This window comes from Ursus arctos, unplaced genomic scaffold, assembly GCF_023065955.2.
Source record: "Ursus arctos isolate Adak ecotype North America unplaced genomic scaffold, UrsArc2.0 scaffold_6, whole genome shotgun sequence".
In the NCBI taxonomy this organism is placed as follows: domain Eukaryota; kingdom Metazoa; phylum Chordata; class Mammalia; order Carnivora; family Ursidae; genus Ursus; species Ursus arctos.
In genome coordinates, this window is record NW_026623078.1 from 17,294,298 (window position 1) to 17,309,497 (window position 15,200).

Here is a 15,200-nt window from a genome sequence, read left to right on the forward strand (position 1 = left end):
TTCCGGAGAGTTTGGAAATAAATACCTGCATTAACTACTATGTCCTCAGGAATTTTTTAGTGCTTATTTAGGTATAAATTACTGTCTTGCAATTCGGCTTCCTAAATGTTAGAAGCACTCCAAGATCACTGTGACAACAAAAACTCCCTATATTGAGAATCACTAAGAATAAGGTGATGCAAATTTTTTTAAAATTTTAATTCCAGTATAGTTAACATACAGTGTTATATTCATTTTAGGTGTACAATATAGTGATTCAGTAATTCTATGTATCACCCAGTGCTTATCAGGACAAGTGCACTGCTTAATCTCCTCACCTGTTTAACCAATTCCCCCACCCCCATCCCTGAGATAACCATCAGTTTGTTCTCTATAGTTAAGACTCTCTCTCTTTTTTTTTTCTTTGCTTGTTTTGTTTTTTAAATTCCACATATGAAAGCATATGGTATTTGTTTTTATCTGATGGACTTATTTTCCTTAGTATTATACTCTAGCTCCATTCATGTCATTGCAAATGGCAAGAGTTCATTCTTTTTTATGGCTAATATTCCAGGTGTGTGGGCATGGCGCATCTTTATCCATTCATCAGTTGATGGACAGTTGGGCTGCTTCCATATTTTGGCTGTTGTAAATAATGCTATAAATATAGGGATCCATGTATCCCTTTGAATTAGTGTTCTTGTATTCTTTGTATAAATACCCAGTAGTGCGATTCCTGAATCATAGGGTAGTTCTATTTTTAATGTTTTGAGGACCCTTCATACTGTTTTCCAGAGTGGCTGCACCAGTTTGCATTCCCACCAACAGTGCAGGAGGGTTCCTTTATCTCCACATCCTCATCAGCACTTGTCTCTTGTGTTTTTGGTTTTAGCCATTCTGACAGGTGTGAGGTGATACCTCAGATGACAAAAAGAAATAGAAAGACATTTAATGTTCATGGATTGGAAGAACAAATATTGTTAAAATGAGTATACTACCCAAAGCAATCTACAGATTTAATGCAATCCTTATCAAAAACCAACAGCATTTTTCACAGAGCTGGAACAAACAATCCTAAAATTTATATGGAACCACAAAAGACCCTAAGTAGCCAAAACAATTTTGAAAAAGGAAAGCAAAGCTGTAGGTAACATAATGTGATGCAACTTGAAGAAGAAAATATCTATAGGGACTAATCAATCATCATGGAAACTTTTATAATTTAAGCAAAAATTGCTCTTTTCCAGGATAGCTTATGACTTAATTATAGTAATTTCAACTAAAACTTTTTTCCCTTTTTAAAAGAGAGATTCCCCTGGAGCTTCAGCGGCTGGTTCATGGTGGCCATGTGAATTTGGATATGGAAGACCATCAGGATCAAGAATACATAAAACCTAGACTGAGGTTCAAGGCTTTTAGTGGAGAAGGACAAAAACTTGGAAGGTAAAACCCTAAAATAAGAAAAACATTTGTCTTTGTTCAGCATGAGTTTTCTTTGAGAATCAAAAAAAGCAAAATAACCTAGAAAGTAACAACTAAAACATGAACCGTGAAGACCTTGCTGATGGAATTAGATACACAAATCTAGTGATAGTATTAGTAGCTAATACTTAGATAGCAGTTCCCACATTCCTGGCCCTCTAAGCACTTTAACTTACATTAACTCACTTACACAACTCTTAGATGTAGGTCCTGTGATTACTTCATTTGCTAATGCAGTAGTGTGCCTGAGGTGATTGAGCTAGCGAGTGGTTACTTTGTGGGATTCAGACCCACACACTGGCTCAAGTCTGTGCTTTTTACCTTTGTGCCATCCTGCCTCTTTCTGATTACATGGACTCAAGAGGGGAAATTGTAAACGGTTCTTGATTAGATTGAGCAGTAGGCATCTTAGATCACAGCTATACGCTTGCCTGTCTGTCATAAGTAATTGGTAGGCTCTTGCAGCAAGAGCAGTGTGCTAAAGTTGGTTGTTTTCAGTATATGTTAAGCCACCAAACTCTTCTTCACGTTAGGGAAACCCAACACTTAAAACACTTAACAAAACCAGAGCTTCTATTGTAGGAGAAGGAAAGAATTGCCTTGGAGATGTTTCTAAAGATCCCCCAGGACTTTGAGGAATACAATTCAGAAACCAATATATGTTGTGTGAGTGGACTCCTGTATAAAAAGCCTTGGCTTAAAAGAATTTTCATAAATCTGGGGCGCCTGGGTAGCGCAGTCGTTAGGCGTCTGCCTTCGGCTCAGGGCGTGATCCCGGCGTTCCAGCATCGAGTCCCACATCGGGCTCCTCCACTGGGAGCCTGCTTCTTCCTCTCCCACTCCCCCTGCTTGTGTTCCCTCTCTCGCTGGCTGTCTCTCTGTCACATAAATAAATAAAATCTTAAAAAAAAAAAAGAATTTTCATAAATCTTGTAAAATATGTTGGTAAAAGTTAGTCTGTATTTGTCCACATGTTATTACAGGTGACATGTGAAATTGTAGCATTGACCATGTTTCCAGCATACACTTTTGTGCATCCTTTGTTCCTTTTCCTGTGATTCCTTCCCTTCCAGGTTCTTTTCACTTGCCTTGTGCACTACGGTTCTCCATTCCCCTTGCATTTCTGAGAATAGGAAAAAATTCATATCAGTTCTTTACACTTGTCTTTCATACCTCAAGTGTCCCTTTCTGTATCCTTTTCTCCTGATAGAAACTGATTTCTGAGACATGTAGAGAATACAGGAACACATGTCACCCTGGCTTTTTTTAGGACCCAAATCCTTCAGTGCCCATTCACAGGTCTACCTGCAAATTTTCTCCCTCATCTCTCCTTACTACCAGCACAGGTCAGGTTTGTCCTGATTGTTCTTTCTTCCTCTGGTTTGTTTTTATAAGTATGACCTCCAGATATATTTTTAAAAATATTTTCTAGCACTTCTCTTTTTTTTTTTTTTTTTAAAGATTTTATTTATTTGAGAGAGAGAGAGAGAGAGAGCACAAGTGGGGGGGGGGCAGAGGCAGAGGGAGTAGCAGATTCCCCACTGAGCAGGGAGCCCGATGCAAGGCTCGATTCCAGGACCCTGGGATCATGACCTGAGCCAAAGGCAGACGCTTAACCAACTGAGCCACCTGGGCACCCCTAGCACTTCTCATTTCTTAATTTTTATTGAGATTATGGTTTTTAATTAGAACACAGGTAAAATGCCCAGCCATCTCTCCACTTTGTACATATTCTTTCTTTCTTATTTAAATTTGTGACCAAGAATGAATGTTAAAATGCACATCTTGGTTAGCAGAACAGTAAATCTAGAACTGAAATTGAAGGAAGTAGCATAAAGGGAAGATAGCTGAAAAGAGCCAGTAATTACAGTCGACAATTGAAAATAAGGGTACTATCTCATTGTCATATCTTACAAAGACCAGCCTTTCTCCTCATAAGGCAAATAGCCAGAAAGGAGGCAATGATGGAGGGGAATGACAAAAATAAGTGGTGAGAATGCTGGGTTGTTAATCATTAGCCATATTGGTCAGGGTTTTTGATTGTAGAAAACAGAATCCACCTACTAGTTTAACAAGGGGCTTCTGACAGAGCCCTGGATAGTTTTATAGAGTTTCTGGAGCTAGCAAACCAAACTTCCGTAGAAGAAACAAACACAACAGGGAACTTTCTAGAGAAAAAATTTCCTGTGCCCCCATCAGCTGTTCAGTGCCCATGAAGCTAGGGACCAGACACTAGAACATTCCATCATGGCTGCTGTAGAAGAATCAAATGCCTCCAACACCTTGGAAACCAGAAAAGCTGCATAATTTACACTTCACAGTGCTTACATTCACCATAAAGTGTGTATTTGTTGCTTGGTAGAAGGGTGGAATTATATAAAATCCTAACTGCAAGAGAGTCTGAAAAATGTAGTCTTTAGAATTTTCAGCTTCTACCATGTAGGAAATTACACTAGGAGATTAACGTGATGGTGTGAGCCTATCTGATACACACGAATTAAAACGTTGAGTAGTTGAATATAAGTTCTAAGAAAGTATAGAATTGCATAGAACATTTTAGAAGGATTTACATTAAGAAATCTGTTAAAATATAAAAGTTCTAACAGTTAACCTTTATGTATTTAGAAAATAACTTTTTGAAATGGCTCATTTCCCAAGAGTTCCAGGCAACTACTGAACAGAAATATAATTAAAAAGAAGCAAACAAAACAGAAATGGAAATAATTCCATTGTCTTCCATAGCTGGAAGTCTTATTGCAAACAGAACATGACACAGATGGAAACTAACTTAATTTTTTATTGCGATATTACAAATAATTATGGGGTATACCTAAATGCATTAAAAATACTACCTAGTTCCTTCATATTAATATCGTAGGAACAAGCAAACCATAGGTACAGAACTGCAAATTTACAATGGCAGCATAAACTGTACGACTGCTTAAAAATTAGTGAGCTGGAGTAGAGCCCAACAGACCTTGAAAATTATAGAATCATTTTTGATAAGCAGGGCTAACAAGCAGACAGTCGCTGTAGGCTTTTGAGCTTGTGCGTATGATGATACAGATCATGAGTTGAAGCAAATCTCTCTGCCTAAGAACGGTCGCCGCCTGTTTTTCATACTGTGCAGTCCAAAAGATTCCGTTTGTCACTCACTCATTCTGGCCACTAAACCTGAGTTTTGACTTCATCTTGATCCCTGGACCCTGAAGGGCTGTCTTCTCTAAAGCAACCCCTTCCTGCCTTATCTTCATTTTCTTATCCCAGCAACTTTGCGGCCCCTTGCCTTACTGTTCAGCCATTGGGTTTGTCTGCCCTTGTGCAGTTCAGTGCTGTTGGGGACGTTCGCACCCCCATGCTAGGCAGACAAACTGCGCCTCTCCCACTCTGAAAGGGCTGATCCCTGCCCTCATCTCAGCAGATTTCTTTTTGCTTCCAGCCTGACAAGAATTAGCTTTTGTAATAGATTCCACTTAGCCTCAAAGTTTATTAAATCCATCTTTACTGCCTTCTCTTAAGTTAGATATTTCTCTTCCTGACCAAGGGACTCACTCCTCTTACAACCAACCTACATCCTTTCCTCCAGTTTGCCTAGAAAGTTTGCTTTATCAATTAACTTCCCTCTTTTTAAAAAAATTTTCTTTTTATATATTAAAGCATATTTATATGCTTGAAACATACAAACAGCATATTGAAAATGTCATTATATTTTGATCAGTTGAATGATGAGAAAGTTTTAAGTAGTAAGCAGGAACAACTTTGAAGGCTAAATAGTAAAGTTACTATAACTTTTTTAAATGTGTTTTTATACTTCGCTAACCAGCTCGCTCAACTACCTATCTCTGTGGCTCTGAGCATGTCCTTCAGTCTCTGACTCCGTTGTTTTCCTGTAAAATGATACAGTTGGCCTAAACTATCTTGAAAATCCACTCCTGTCCTCAGGTGTTATTATTCCATATAATTTCATTTTGACGTACACACATCTTACCAAAAAAACACACAAAAGAGCTTTCCTTAGCTAGTTTCCTTACCTGGTACTTTCTTTTTATATCTTGAGAAGAAGCTTATCTGGTCAGAATGTATTTTAAACAGAAAGCATTAAACCACAGAAACCGGGGTCTGAGGCATCTCAGCTAATAGAGATAACTTTTCCCTCGATGCTAACAGCTGCCTTCTAGGAAGTGTCAACTATATAAAAGCACTGTTTGAAATGCTTGTATGTCCTCATAAACTTCATCTTTACAGCTGTGCTGCTGTTGTCTGTTTTGCAAATGAGGAAACTTAGTGTTAAGTGACTTGCCCTGGGTCACACATCTAGTAAGTGGCAGAATCAAGCATCCTGGAGTCAGGCTCCTGGATCCACACTGTTAACTGTTAAGCCTCTACTCCCTCGTTCGCATGATGATTTAAATGAACTAACAAACGCAGTGGTGGCTGTGTTGGTGGTAGTGATGGTAATAATAATGTATACGCCTAGTTATCTGTGAGGCAGAGGAAGAGAGAACAGGTCTTTTGCATTCAGTGTCCCTTCCCTTTGGTTTTGTACCTCTCACTGTATAAAGGACACTGGACTGTTGGCACAGTGAACCAACTTGGTGGTACAACTGTTTAAGTCCTCAGTTCCAAACTCCAAAGAAAATTCCTTAAGAATACCTGGTCAGTGATTGCAAATCATCATTTTCTTTTTCATGTCTTTATCATATGTATTCTGAAATTGATTGTAAAATATATGTCAGGAAACAGCTAAAGAAAGGGGAAGTGTTAGCAGTAAGTACCAGTTTTTTACTACTTTATTGTATATTTTGGGAAACTTTGGGTGGGAATAAGAGTCAGGATGAGGAAAGAATGCTCCTAGAACTTTTATACTAATAAATATATACTTATTTTTTTTCAAAAGAAAATAATTTATAGGATGCCATCTGAATCTCCATGTTTGAAAAAATAAATATTAAGACTATTAAATAATACCTTTAGGTAAGTTAGAGAAGATTAAGATTTGATGTCTATAAAGAATTTGGCTAAATTTGTTTTAATTTCTTAACCAAAAGGATACTTTATTTTTGACACTGACTTTCAGCTTACAATGATAGGTCATCCTGCTAGCTAGCATTAGAAGGCATTAAGAAAGCAGTGCTAAGGTCATTAGTAATCAAGTTCCAATGGTAAGATGTTCTATCAAATAACTTTTATTATAAATCAATCACTATAGGGGCGCCTGGGTGGCTCAGTCAGTTAAACGTCCAACTCTTGATTTTGGCTCAGGTCACGATCTCAGGGTCCGGGGATCCAGCCTAGTGTTGGGCTCCGTGCTGAGTGTAGAGTCTGCTTGTCCCTCCCTTCCCCCCGCTTGTGCGCACACTCTCTCTCTAAAATAAATAAATAAAACCTTTAAAAAAATTTAAAAAAAAATCTATCACCATATGTAGAATTTCATTCCTCACTAGCACATAGAAATTACTTCTCTTTATAAAGCAATAACTACTTAAATCACATGTTTTTAAGTAATATAAGTTTAAGCTAATAGTTTAGTGCTGATGATACACTATATGTACCATCATACATATATATGATACAAAATATACACTATTTTGGTGTACAAAAATAGCTGGCACCTGTTGAAACACTGTTGTAGGGCATTGAGGGGCTTACTGATAAAACAACCTACGAAACATCATAACATCGTATTATTCCACCCCCATTTTATGCATAATAAAACTGGGATTCAGAAAGATTAATTTACTTCCTCAAGTTTATGCAGTTGGCATAGCTGGGATTTGAAACCAAATCTGTCTGTACTCATAGTCATTCTTTGACGTTAACTGAGAGTTGCTCGGATTTCTGAGTGAAGACTGTTGTGCCAAACAGCTTCATGGAATTTCAAAGAACACAAAGTTAAGCTTTTGAAAGAGATTGGATAAGCTAAACTAGAACCATAGCATACAAAATAATTTTAATATAACAAAAGAACTTGGAAGAGGTATGGGAGACTCAAAGGATGCCATGTTCTTGCTGGTCCAGAAGTCACAGCAGGAGCACTTGAGAGGCAGCCATGGGTGTGGGTGGTTACTCCACTGTCCTCAGTGTGTCATGTCTTAGGATGGGTTCAGATTCGTGCTCTAATTCTTCAGTTCTTCTTTCTTAGCCTCACCCCTGAAATAGTCAGTACACCTTCATCCCCAGAAGAGGAGGATAAGTCAATACTTAATGCGGTGGTTCTTATTGATGATTCCGTGCCAACGACAAAAATTCAAATCAGATTAGCAGATGGGAGTCGCTTGATACAAAGATTCAATAGTACACACAGGTAAGCTCGTTTGTGGTTTCACACGTGGTCACTTATCTTTATAAACTATGTCACTTGAGTATTGAAGAATACGAAATTATTTACGTGTGCTTTTTAAGTAAGCTTTTGAGAGAAGAAAAATACTCAACAAGGATAATAGCTGTATTAGTATTAATATCCTCTGTAAACTGCTCAAATACTAACAAATTCAGATATCACTCAAAAATAAAATTGTTAAAAGTTGCACTTTTGCACTGTTGCTAAAACCATGTGAAGTGGGATCAAATATGAGTTAATATGGTAAATATAGTAAAACCTTATTTGGACTTTACTCATTTAAAAATTTTGATAATTCTGTTTAGAATTAACTTTCTACTTAGCAAATTCTTCACAATATAAATTTGTAATTGTAGATAAAATATAATTGTGCTGCTGTCAAGTACTTTTTTTGTCAAGTACTTTAAATAAACTTTTAAATGTCATTTAACATTCATTTATACATTTGTTATACTAATAACGTGCCATTTTTATTTGTTTCTTGATTCCAAGGGATATATTTATAGTCTTAGTTGAATTGCTAGACATATGTGAACATTTTTAAAAAAGGATAATTTTTAAAAATTATGACTTAAACCTTTCATAGTTATAGACTCACCTTGTCAACCTGGGGTACCTTTTTCTGGGTCAGCTGCTGCTAAGATATTTTAATACTCTGAAAAATGTAGGACCTGCACTTTTAGTTTAATAACATTGTTGACATTTATTTTATGCATAATTCACCTAAAGATTGTCTCTGTTTACAGAAAAGGTAAATATTAGCTATACTCCAGAGTTAATTTTATCTATAATCCAATATAAATCCATCCATTGAAATAATGTAACTTTTTAAAAATTACAACACATTTAAATAAGGATTAGAATTGTGTGATTCATATTACTACCACCTAGTTTTAGCTAAAAGCTTACATGAAAATAAAACTTTTATATCACAAATCATTTTTATCTTATTTCTTCAGGATCCTGGATGTCCGGGACTTTATTGTACAGTCCCGTCCTGAATTTGCGACTCTTGACTTTATTCTTGTGACTTCATTTCCAAATAAAGAGCTAACAGATGAAAGCCTGACACTACAAGAAGCAGATATTCTTAACACTGTGATACTCCAGCAACTAAAATAATACTGCTCCTTTCCATGCAGTAGCATGTAGGAAAGATAATGTGCCATAAAAGGAAAATACTTAGAGCATTGAGAAAACTAATTATTTTTATTATTTATACAGATAAATTTCAGTTTTTTTCTTATCCTGTCTTCCAGCCTAATACAGATGAATTTGGACCAGGAATAGATTTTGAGACAAATATGTTTGAGTTTTTAGTTGCAGGGCTGGTTTGTGTTGTTAGCTTATAAATATTCAGGCAAACCAATTTGTTACATGCTCTGGGTTAATGTAACAACATTTGTTTGCAGAGAAAATGAACAGAACCCCATTTTGATAAATGCATTTGGTAACATTTGCACTAAAGTTTCTTGATAGTACATTGATCAACAGCTATCAAGAAATCCTGTGATCAAATTGGAATTTTTTCTGTGATATATACTGAAAAGTATCTGTATTCTGATTTTGAAATACGTTGATCGTATAATTATTCCTTCTATTAAGATTGTATGCGTCCTTTTTACTTACTGATTTAGCTATATTCCTAGTGTCAAAAATACGGTTTGGCCTTGTATTTTACAGAACTATGACCATCGTAAACCAGAAACAAGGACAGAAAGGTCAGCAGTTCTTGAAAAGATCCGTTAAACAGCACTTTAAAATAGAGTAATTACAATCCCTCCCAGAGCCTGCCTTGATCACATTCATTTATTTATTCAACACATTTTTCTAAGGGACCCACTGTATATCCTGAACACTGTTCTAAGTGTTCAACCCAGAATGTACTGTACTGCAGTGCAAAATGAGTGTACAAATTCAGAAATGTAAATTCTTTCAGCCAGACTGGATCTAAAGAATTACCAGCAAAAATATTTGCATTTCTGCCAAAGCCAGGTATTCCCTGAATGAGGTAGGCTATATCAGGAATGATAGAAAGGCTTTTTCTTCCTCCCAGATACCATTTCATTTTTGGTCACCACTCCTGCTGGGTTTTCTGTGGCTGCTGTAACAAATTACTACAAACTTCGTGGCTTAAAATAGCACCAATTTATTATTCTGTAATTCTGTAGTTGGATGTCCAGCGTGGGTCTCACTGGCTAAGATAAGGCTTTGACAAGGCTGTGTTCCTTCTGAGAGGCCTAGGGGAGCATCATTTTCTTGTTTCCAGCTCCTAGGGGTACCTGCATTCCTTGGCCTGTGGCCCCTCTTCCCATCTGCAAAGCCAGTAATGCTACATCTTGACTCTTCTCTGTCATCACATCTCTTTGACAACAGCCAGAAGTTCTCTGCTTTTAAGGACTCATGATTGGATTGGGCAGACCAGATAATTCAGGGTTATCTCCCCATCATCAGGTCTGTCGTAAGCTTGGCTGCATGGTTAAAGTCCCTTTTACAATGCAAAGTGACATGTTACTGGTTCCCTCTGGAGGTTGCAGGGGTGAGTCTGTTCTTTACCTCCTCCAAGACTGTTCGCATCCCTTCACTGTAGCTGCATCCTTCCAATGTCTGCTTCTGACCTTACATCTTTTACTACCAATTTTATTTGTCCTACCTTCTTCTCACAAGGACCCTTGTGTTATATTCGGTTTACCTAGAACAATTACCAGAAAAATCTCATCTCAAAATGCTTAACTTAATCACATTGGCAAAATCCTTTTCCTATGTAAGGCCACAAATTTACAGGTACAGTGATTAGAACATGAATATTTTGGAGGCCATTCTGACTACTACAGTCCAGTCCTGCACCAAAGAGGCACACCCATCCCACGTGAAGTCACCCCATCCAAAGGTGCTTCAAAAGTGTCAACCCATTATAGCATCGAAGTGCAAAATCTTATCTGAGTCTCACCAGCTCCAAAGTCCCAAACCTCATTTAAATCATCTAAATCAAGTATGAGTGAGGGTCCGGGTATGATTCCTCTCTATCTGTGTACCTAGAAAACCAGTTATCTCCTCCCAAATATAATGGTAGGACAGGCATAAAATAGAGTTTATAGGCATCCCTGTTCAAACAAACAACGGAATGAGAAAAGGAGCCACCCGTGCCAAGATTTACAAAGGAGCCATGCCCACCCTATCAGGTGTCAGATCCTGGAACAATCTCTGTGGTCCGGAGCGCCATCTCCTAGGCTTGTGACGTCCTCTCAGAGTCCTCTCTTTCCTGAAGGCAGCACCTGTGCGCAGCTGAGTAGTCTCAGCTTGTTTCTTACCTGTGGAGCTGGGCAAGTCCCGCCATCTTGCATTTCATACCATCTCCGTCCTTTTCAATTTAAGGTAGCAGTGTCTGCTGGTTTAACATTCTCCAGAAACTTGGGGGTCTTGTGTGCCTACTAGGAGGACTCAGCTCCTTAGACCAGAGGCCCCTGCACAAAGCATTCCATCTCTATTTGGGGCTTTATCCGAGAAGGCTGAGAGGATCTGTGAGTCACACCCTTCATCTCTTCAAAGAACGCGTGGTGTGACAAAACTCAGGCCTTTCTCAGGTATTCGCAGAAGGTTGCATAGCTGCACCCTCATCTCTCCCTAGAGCTGGGTTCCCCGACGGTGAATCCCTTACTTGGAATGTCTTTTGTCATTTGGGTAGGCCAAGAATATCCAAGTCATCGAGTCCTGTTTTCTTTATATGTGACAGTTCTTTCCTCAATTTGTCTGTCTCCACTCATGTTGTACTATAACCAGCAAGAAGAAACCAGGCCGCACCTTGCACACTTTGCTTAGAAATCTCTTCAAGGGGCGCCTGGGTGGCACAGCGGTTAAGCGTCTGCCTTCAGCTCAGGGCGTGATCCCGGCGTTATGGGATCGAGCCCCACATCAGGCTCCTCCGCTATGAGCCTGCTTCTTCCTCTTCCACTCCCCTGCTTGTGTTCCCTCTCTCGCTGGCTGTCCCTATCTCTGTCGAATAAATAAATAAAATCTTAAAAAAAAAAAAAAAGAAATCTCTTCAACCAGATGTCTTAAGTTTATCCCTTACAACTTCTGCTTTCCACATAACTGCAGACACATTGCAGCTAAAAGCCACTATATAACCAGAATCTCTTTTCCTTCACTTTCCAACAGCATGTTCCTCATTTCTTCCCAAGCCCTCATTGGCAGCACCTTCAGTGTCCTTTTTTCTTCTAACAGTCCATTTACGACGATTTATATAATGTCCGTGGCAATTTAGGTGCTCTCTGCCATGCTCTTTCCTTCCTTCAGCCCTCACTAGCATTAACATCCATAGATCGCTAGCAGTGTTCAAGGCAATCCTGCCTCTTTCTGCCATGCTCCTAAAAATTCTTGCAGCCTCTACCCACGGCCTCATTCCAAAGCTACGCCCTCATTTTTAGGTATTTGGTATTTGTTCCAGCAGCACCCCATAGCCAGGTGTCTGGGAAAGTCTGCTATGCCTATTCACTGCCACTAGACTTGAATGTGCCAATAGGAGATTTGGAATTCACCTTTCTCTGGGGGCTCTGCTTATTTCAAGGAGGTGAATTGGCCTGTGGTAGAGGTTTTCCTACTGGCAGTGCTGTCATCCCACAGGATGGAAGTGTTGGTACCACCACAGAGAAACTTGTTCTCAGTGTCACAATGCAGCGTGAGAAGATTATTCCTAATAACAGGAAGCCATGCTCCTCTCCACCAATTGACAACTTGGAGAATGTATAAATAATAGCAGTGCAAAATGTTACGAGGGATAAACTCCACTTTCATAGGAGCAAAAATCATCTTCCTTAGGAAATATCCTATTGAAACGAATAAACATTTTAAATAAAAGGGCACTGCCCTATTTTGGATTAACAAAATGGGGTGAGGGGATTAACCAAACCCTGTAGAACTGTGTTCGAAATGTTATTCCTGTGGGGTTTTTTTTTATCATTTAGATGGAGTGCCTATGGATGCACATACAAAAGCGACTGCCATTTTTGTATCTGATAGTCTTCCAAAGTGTAGAGATTTATATCCGGAGGGAGAATTAAACATTCAGAACAATACTTTCACCTGTACTACACAGTGTTTTGCTTTATTAGAGTCGTTCTCCTGAGTTCTTTTTACTATTGCAGTCACTGTAACTTATAAAATTTATAATCATCCCCAAAAGATGATGTTACAGTGAGCAGGTAGACAACCATGGGTGAGGTCAGTTGTTTTGCATGACCTACGTAATCAAAAAGTTTTAAGTGTCTGCTTTACCAGTAAAGAACGTTTTCACTGAAAGGCATTGAAAATCCTTCTCAAAATTTCCTTGATTTGCAGTTTTATTTGGGTGATTTAATGGATTATTTTAAAGCATGAATAACATTACCTGTGGTTTAATTTCTCGTGGTGCATCTTTTTGATGGACAGAGAAGAACTGAATTGTAGCAATGTTACTTCAATTTCCCATTACTGTTTCTGTTTTTATTCCACAAAAATAAAGGTGCAAATTTTTCTTAACTTTTTGCCAGACTGGATTTCTGAAAACCTTGTCACAACATGTGTTTTAAGACTATGACTTTTCTTGCCTTAACATTGGGAATAGAAGAGTATTTAAAATGAGTATGTGTCCTTTTATTTTATGCTTTCGTGTTTGCTTTTTGGTTCATATTTCCCTTATCTACATAGTGTACCTTTCAATGTACTTTTTAGGACATTGTTAATTATAGTGTCCCATGTCGTCGTTTCCACATTTAACATCTTTCCCGCTTTGTTCTTCATTTTTGTCTTTGTGAGAAAGGCTTTTTTTTTTCCTAATGTTAACAGTTTTTGCCATTTTTAATCCTAGGATTGGGAATGGTATAAAGTATAATTTTTAGTTTTCTATCAGAATCTATGTTGATTAGAAAGTAGCAACTATAAATACTACAAATATTCAGAACGTCGGTAGGCTTGAGAGTGAAAACATGAATGTAGTTAAGTATGAGCAGAGGTTGTGTTCCCAGCAGCCTGGAATTTTTAGCCAGCTCTGAGCTTCTGAGCATAGAAGGAGGTAGGGTGGAGTAGCACCTTATAAAAAGAAGTGTTCCGGGTGCCTGGGTGGCCAATTGGTTAAGCGTCTGCCTTCGGCTCAGGTCATGATCCTGGAGTCCCAGGATCGAGCCCCACATCGAGCTCCCCACTCAGTGGGGAGTCGGCTTCTCCCTCTGCCCCTTACCCTGCTCACATTCTCTCCCTGTCTCTCTCAAATAAATAAAATCTTTTTTAAAAAAGAAAAAAATGTTCATTCTTAGTACAATCACTCAGATTTAACATTCCCTGAGGTGAGGGGTTGTTTTTATTAATATAGTAAAATTATATACAAATCAGTGGTTTATATATGTATATTATAAAATACATGATAACATGAAGTCTAGGTCTTTTTTTTCCCCTTGAAAACATAAATGTCTGTAATATAAGTAGATGTTACCATTTGAAACATGGTGTACATAGGTATTCTATGGCAACTCAAATGAATCTGACTTTATATTCTTTAAGCATGTGTGATTCATTTGTAGTAAGGGCTATGTATCTTAGATAATAACGACTTGGGCTGAACATTTATTGGGGGCCTACCAAGAGCAGGATCCTATTTTGATAGGCAGCATGTCACTCATGGCCAACGTGCTTCTGTTAGTCTGTCACCCTGACCTCCATATAAGTGTGACTTCAGAGAGGACTTTTGTGAGGCCTCAATCTAAAATCATGCCCTTATCTCTTAGTCACATTACCCTGTGTACTACAGCATTAGCAATGCCTATTTTCTTAATTTGTTTGGCTTTTGTCAACATCTCACATGGAGACAATCTTTCCTGTTCCCCCTATCAAATGATGAAAGCAAAACTATTTAGTAAGAGCTTGATGTCCTTTATCCAAGGAAAACAATCCATGGATGGGGGAGTACAGTGCTCAGAAGCACTGGAGCACTGAGCCCGAGGGGTCGGGAGCAACAGCAAGCTTTAGAGCAGGCAGAAGAGGCAACTTGGAAATGCATGATTGGCTAGGAGGTGGGGGGGTTTCCTTAAGGCTAGCAGGGCCTCCTTTCCAGGGTGAGGTGATTGGTGTGTGTCGTTTCCTTGACCAGCACTGCCCGTAAGAGCAGGCTTGGGTATAAAATTGTGATGGGCCAGGCCACTGGGGTATCCTACATTTTGTGGATCCCAATAAATGAATTAACTTTAACACCCCAGATTCTCAAAATGTGCCTTTGTGAGAGCAGAGATTCTTCTTATCCCCTGTTGTATCCTCGTTAAATAAATGGTTAATAAGTAATGAGTGAATTAAGAATGGCACCCTCTGAATGTTGGACAAATGTATGCATTAATGCTTTAAAATTGAGAGATTCAGAAATGCCAACGGAGTT

At 38.5% G+C, this 15,200-nt stretch overlaps 1 protein-coding gene across 1 annotated transcript in view; it reads left to right on the forward strand.

Annotated features, from left to right (window-relative positions):
* UBXN2B (UBX domain protein 2B) overlaps window positions 1-13,318 on the forward strand; it is a 29,943-nt gene extending 16,625 nt beyond the window's left edge. Inside the window, exons 6-8 of the mRNA XM_026516444.4 lie at window positions 1,285-1,422; window positions 7,604-7,765; window positions 8,761-13,318. Coding sequence (XP_026372229.1) covers window positions 1,285-1,422; window positions 7,604-7,765; window positions 8,761-8,923 — 463 coding nt within the window. The 3' untranslated portion in view covers window positions 8,924-13,318. The remainder of the gene's footprint in view (window positions 1-1,284; window positions 1,423-7,603; window positions 7,766-8,760) is intronic.
* The last annotated feature ends 1,882 nt before the right edge of the window (window positions 13,319-15,200 follow it).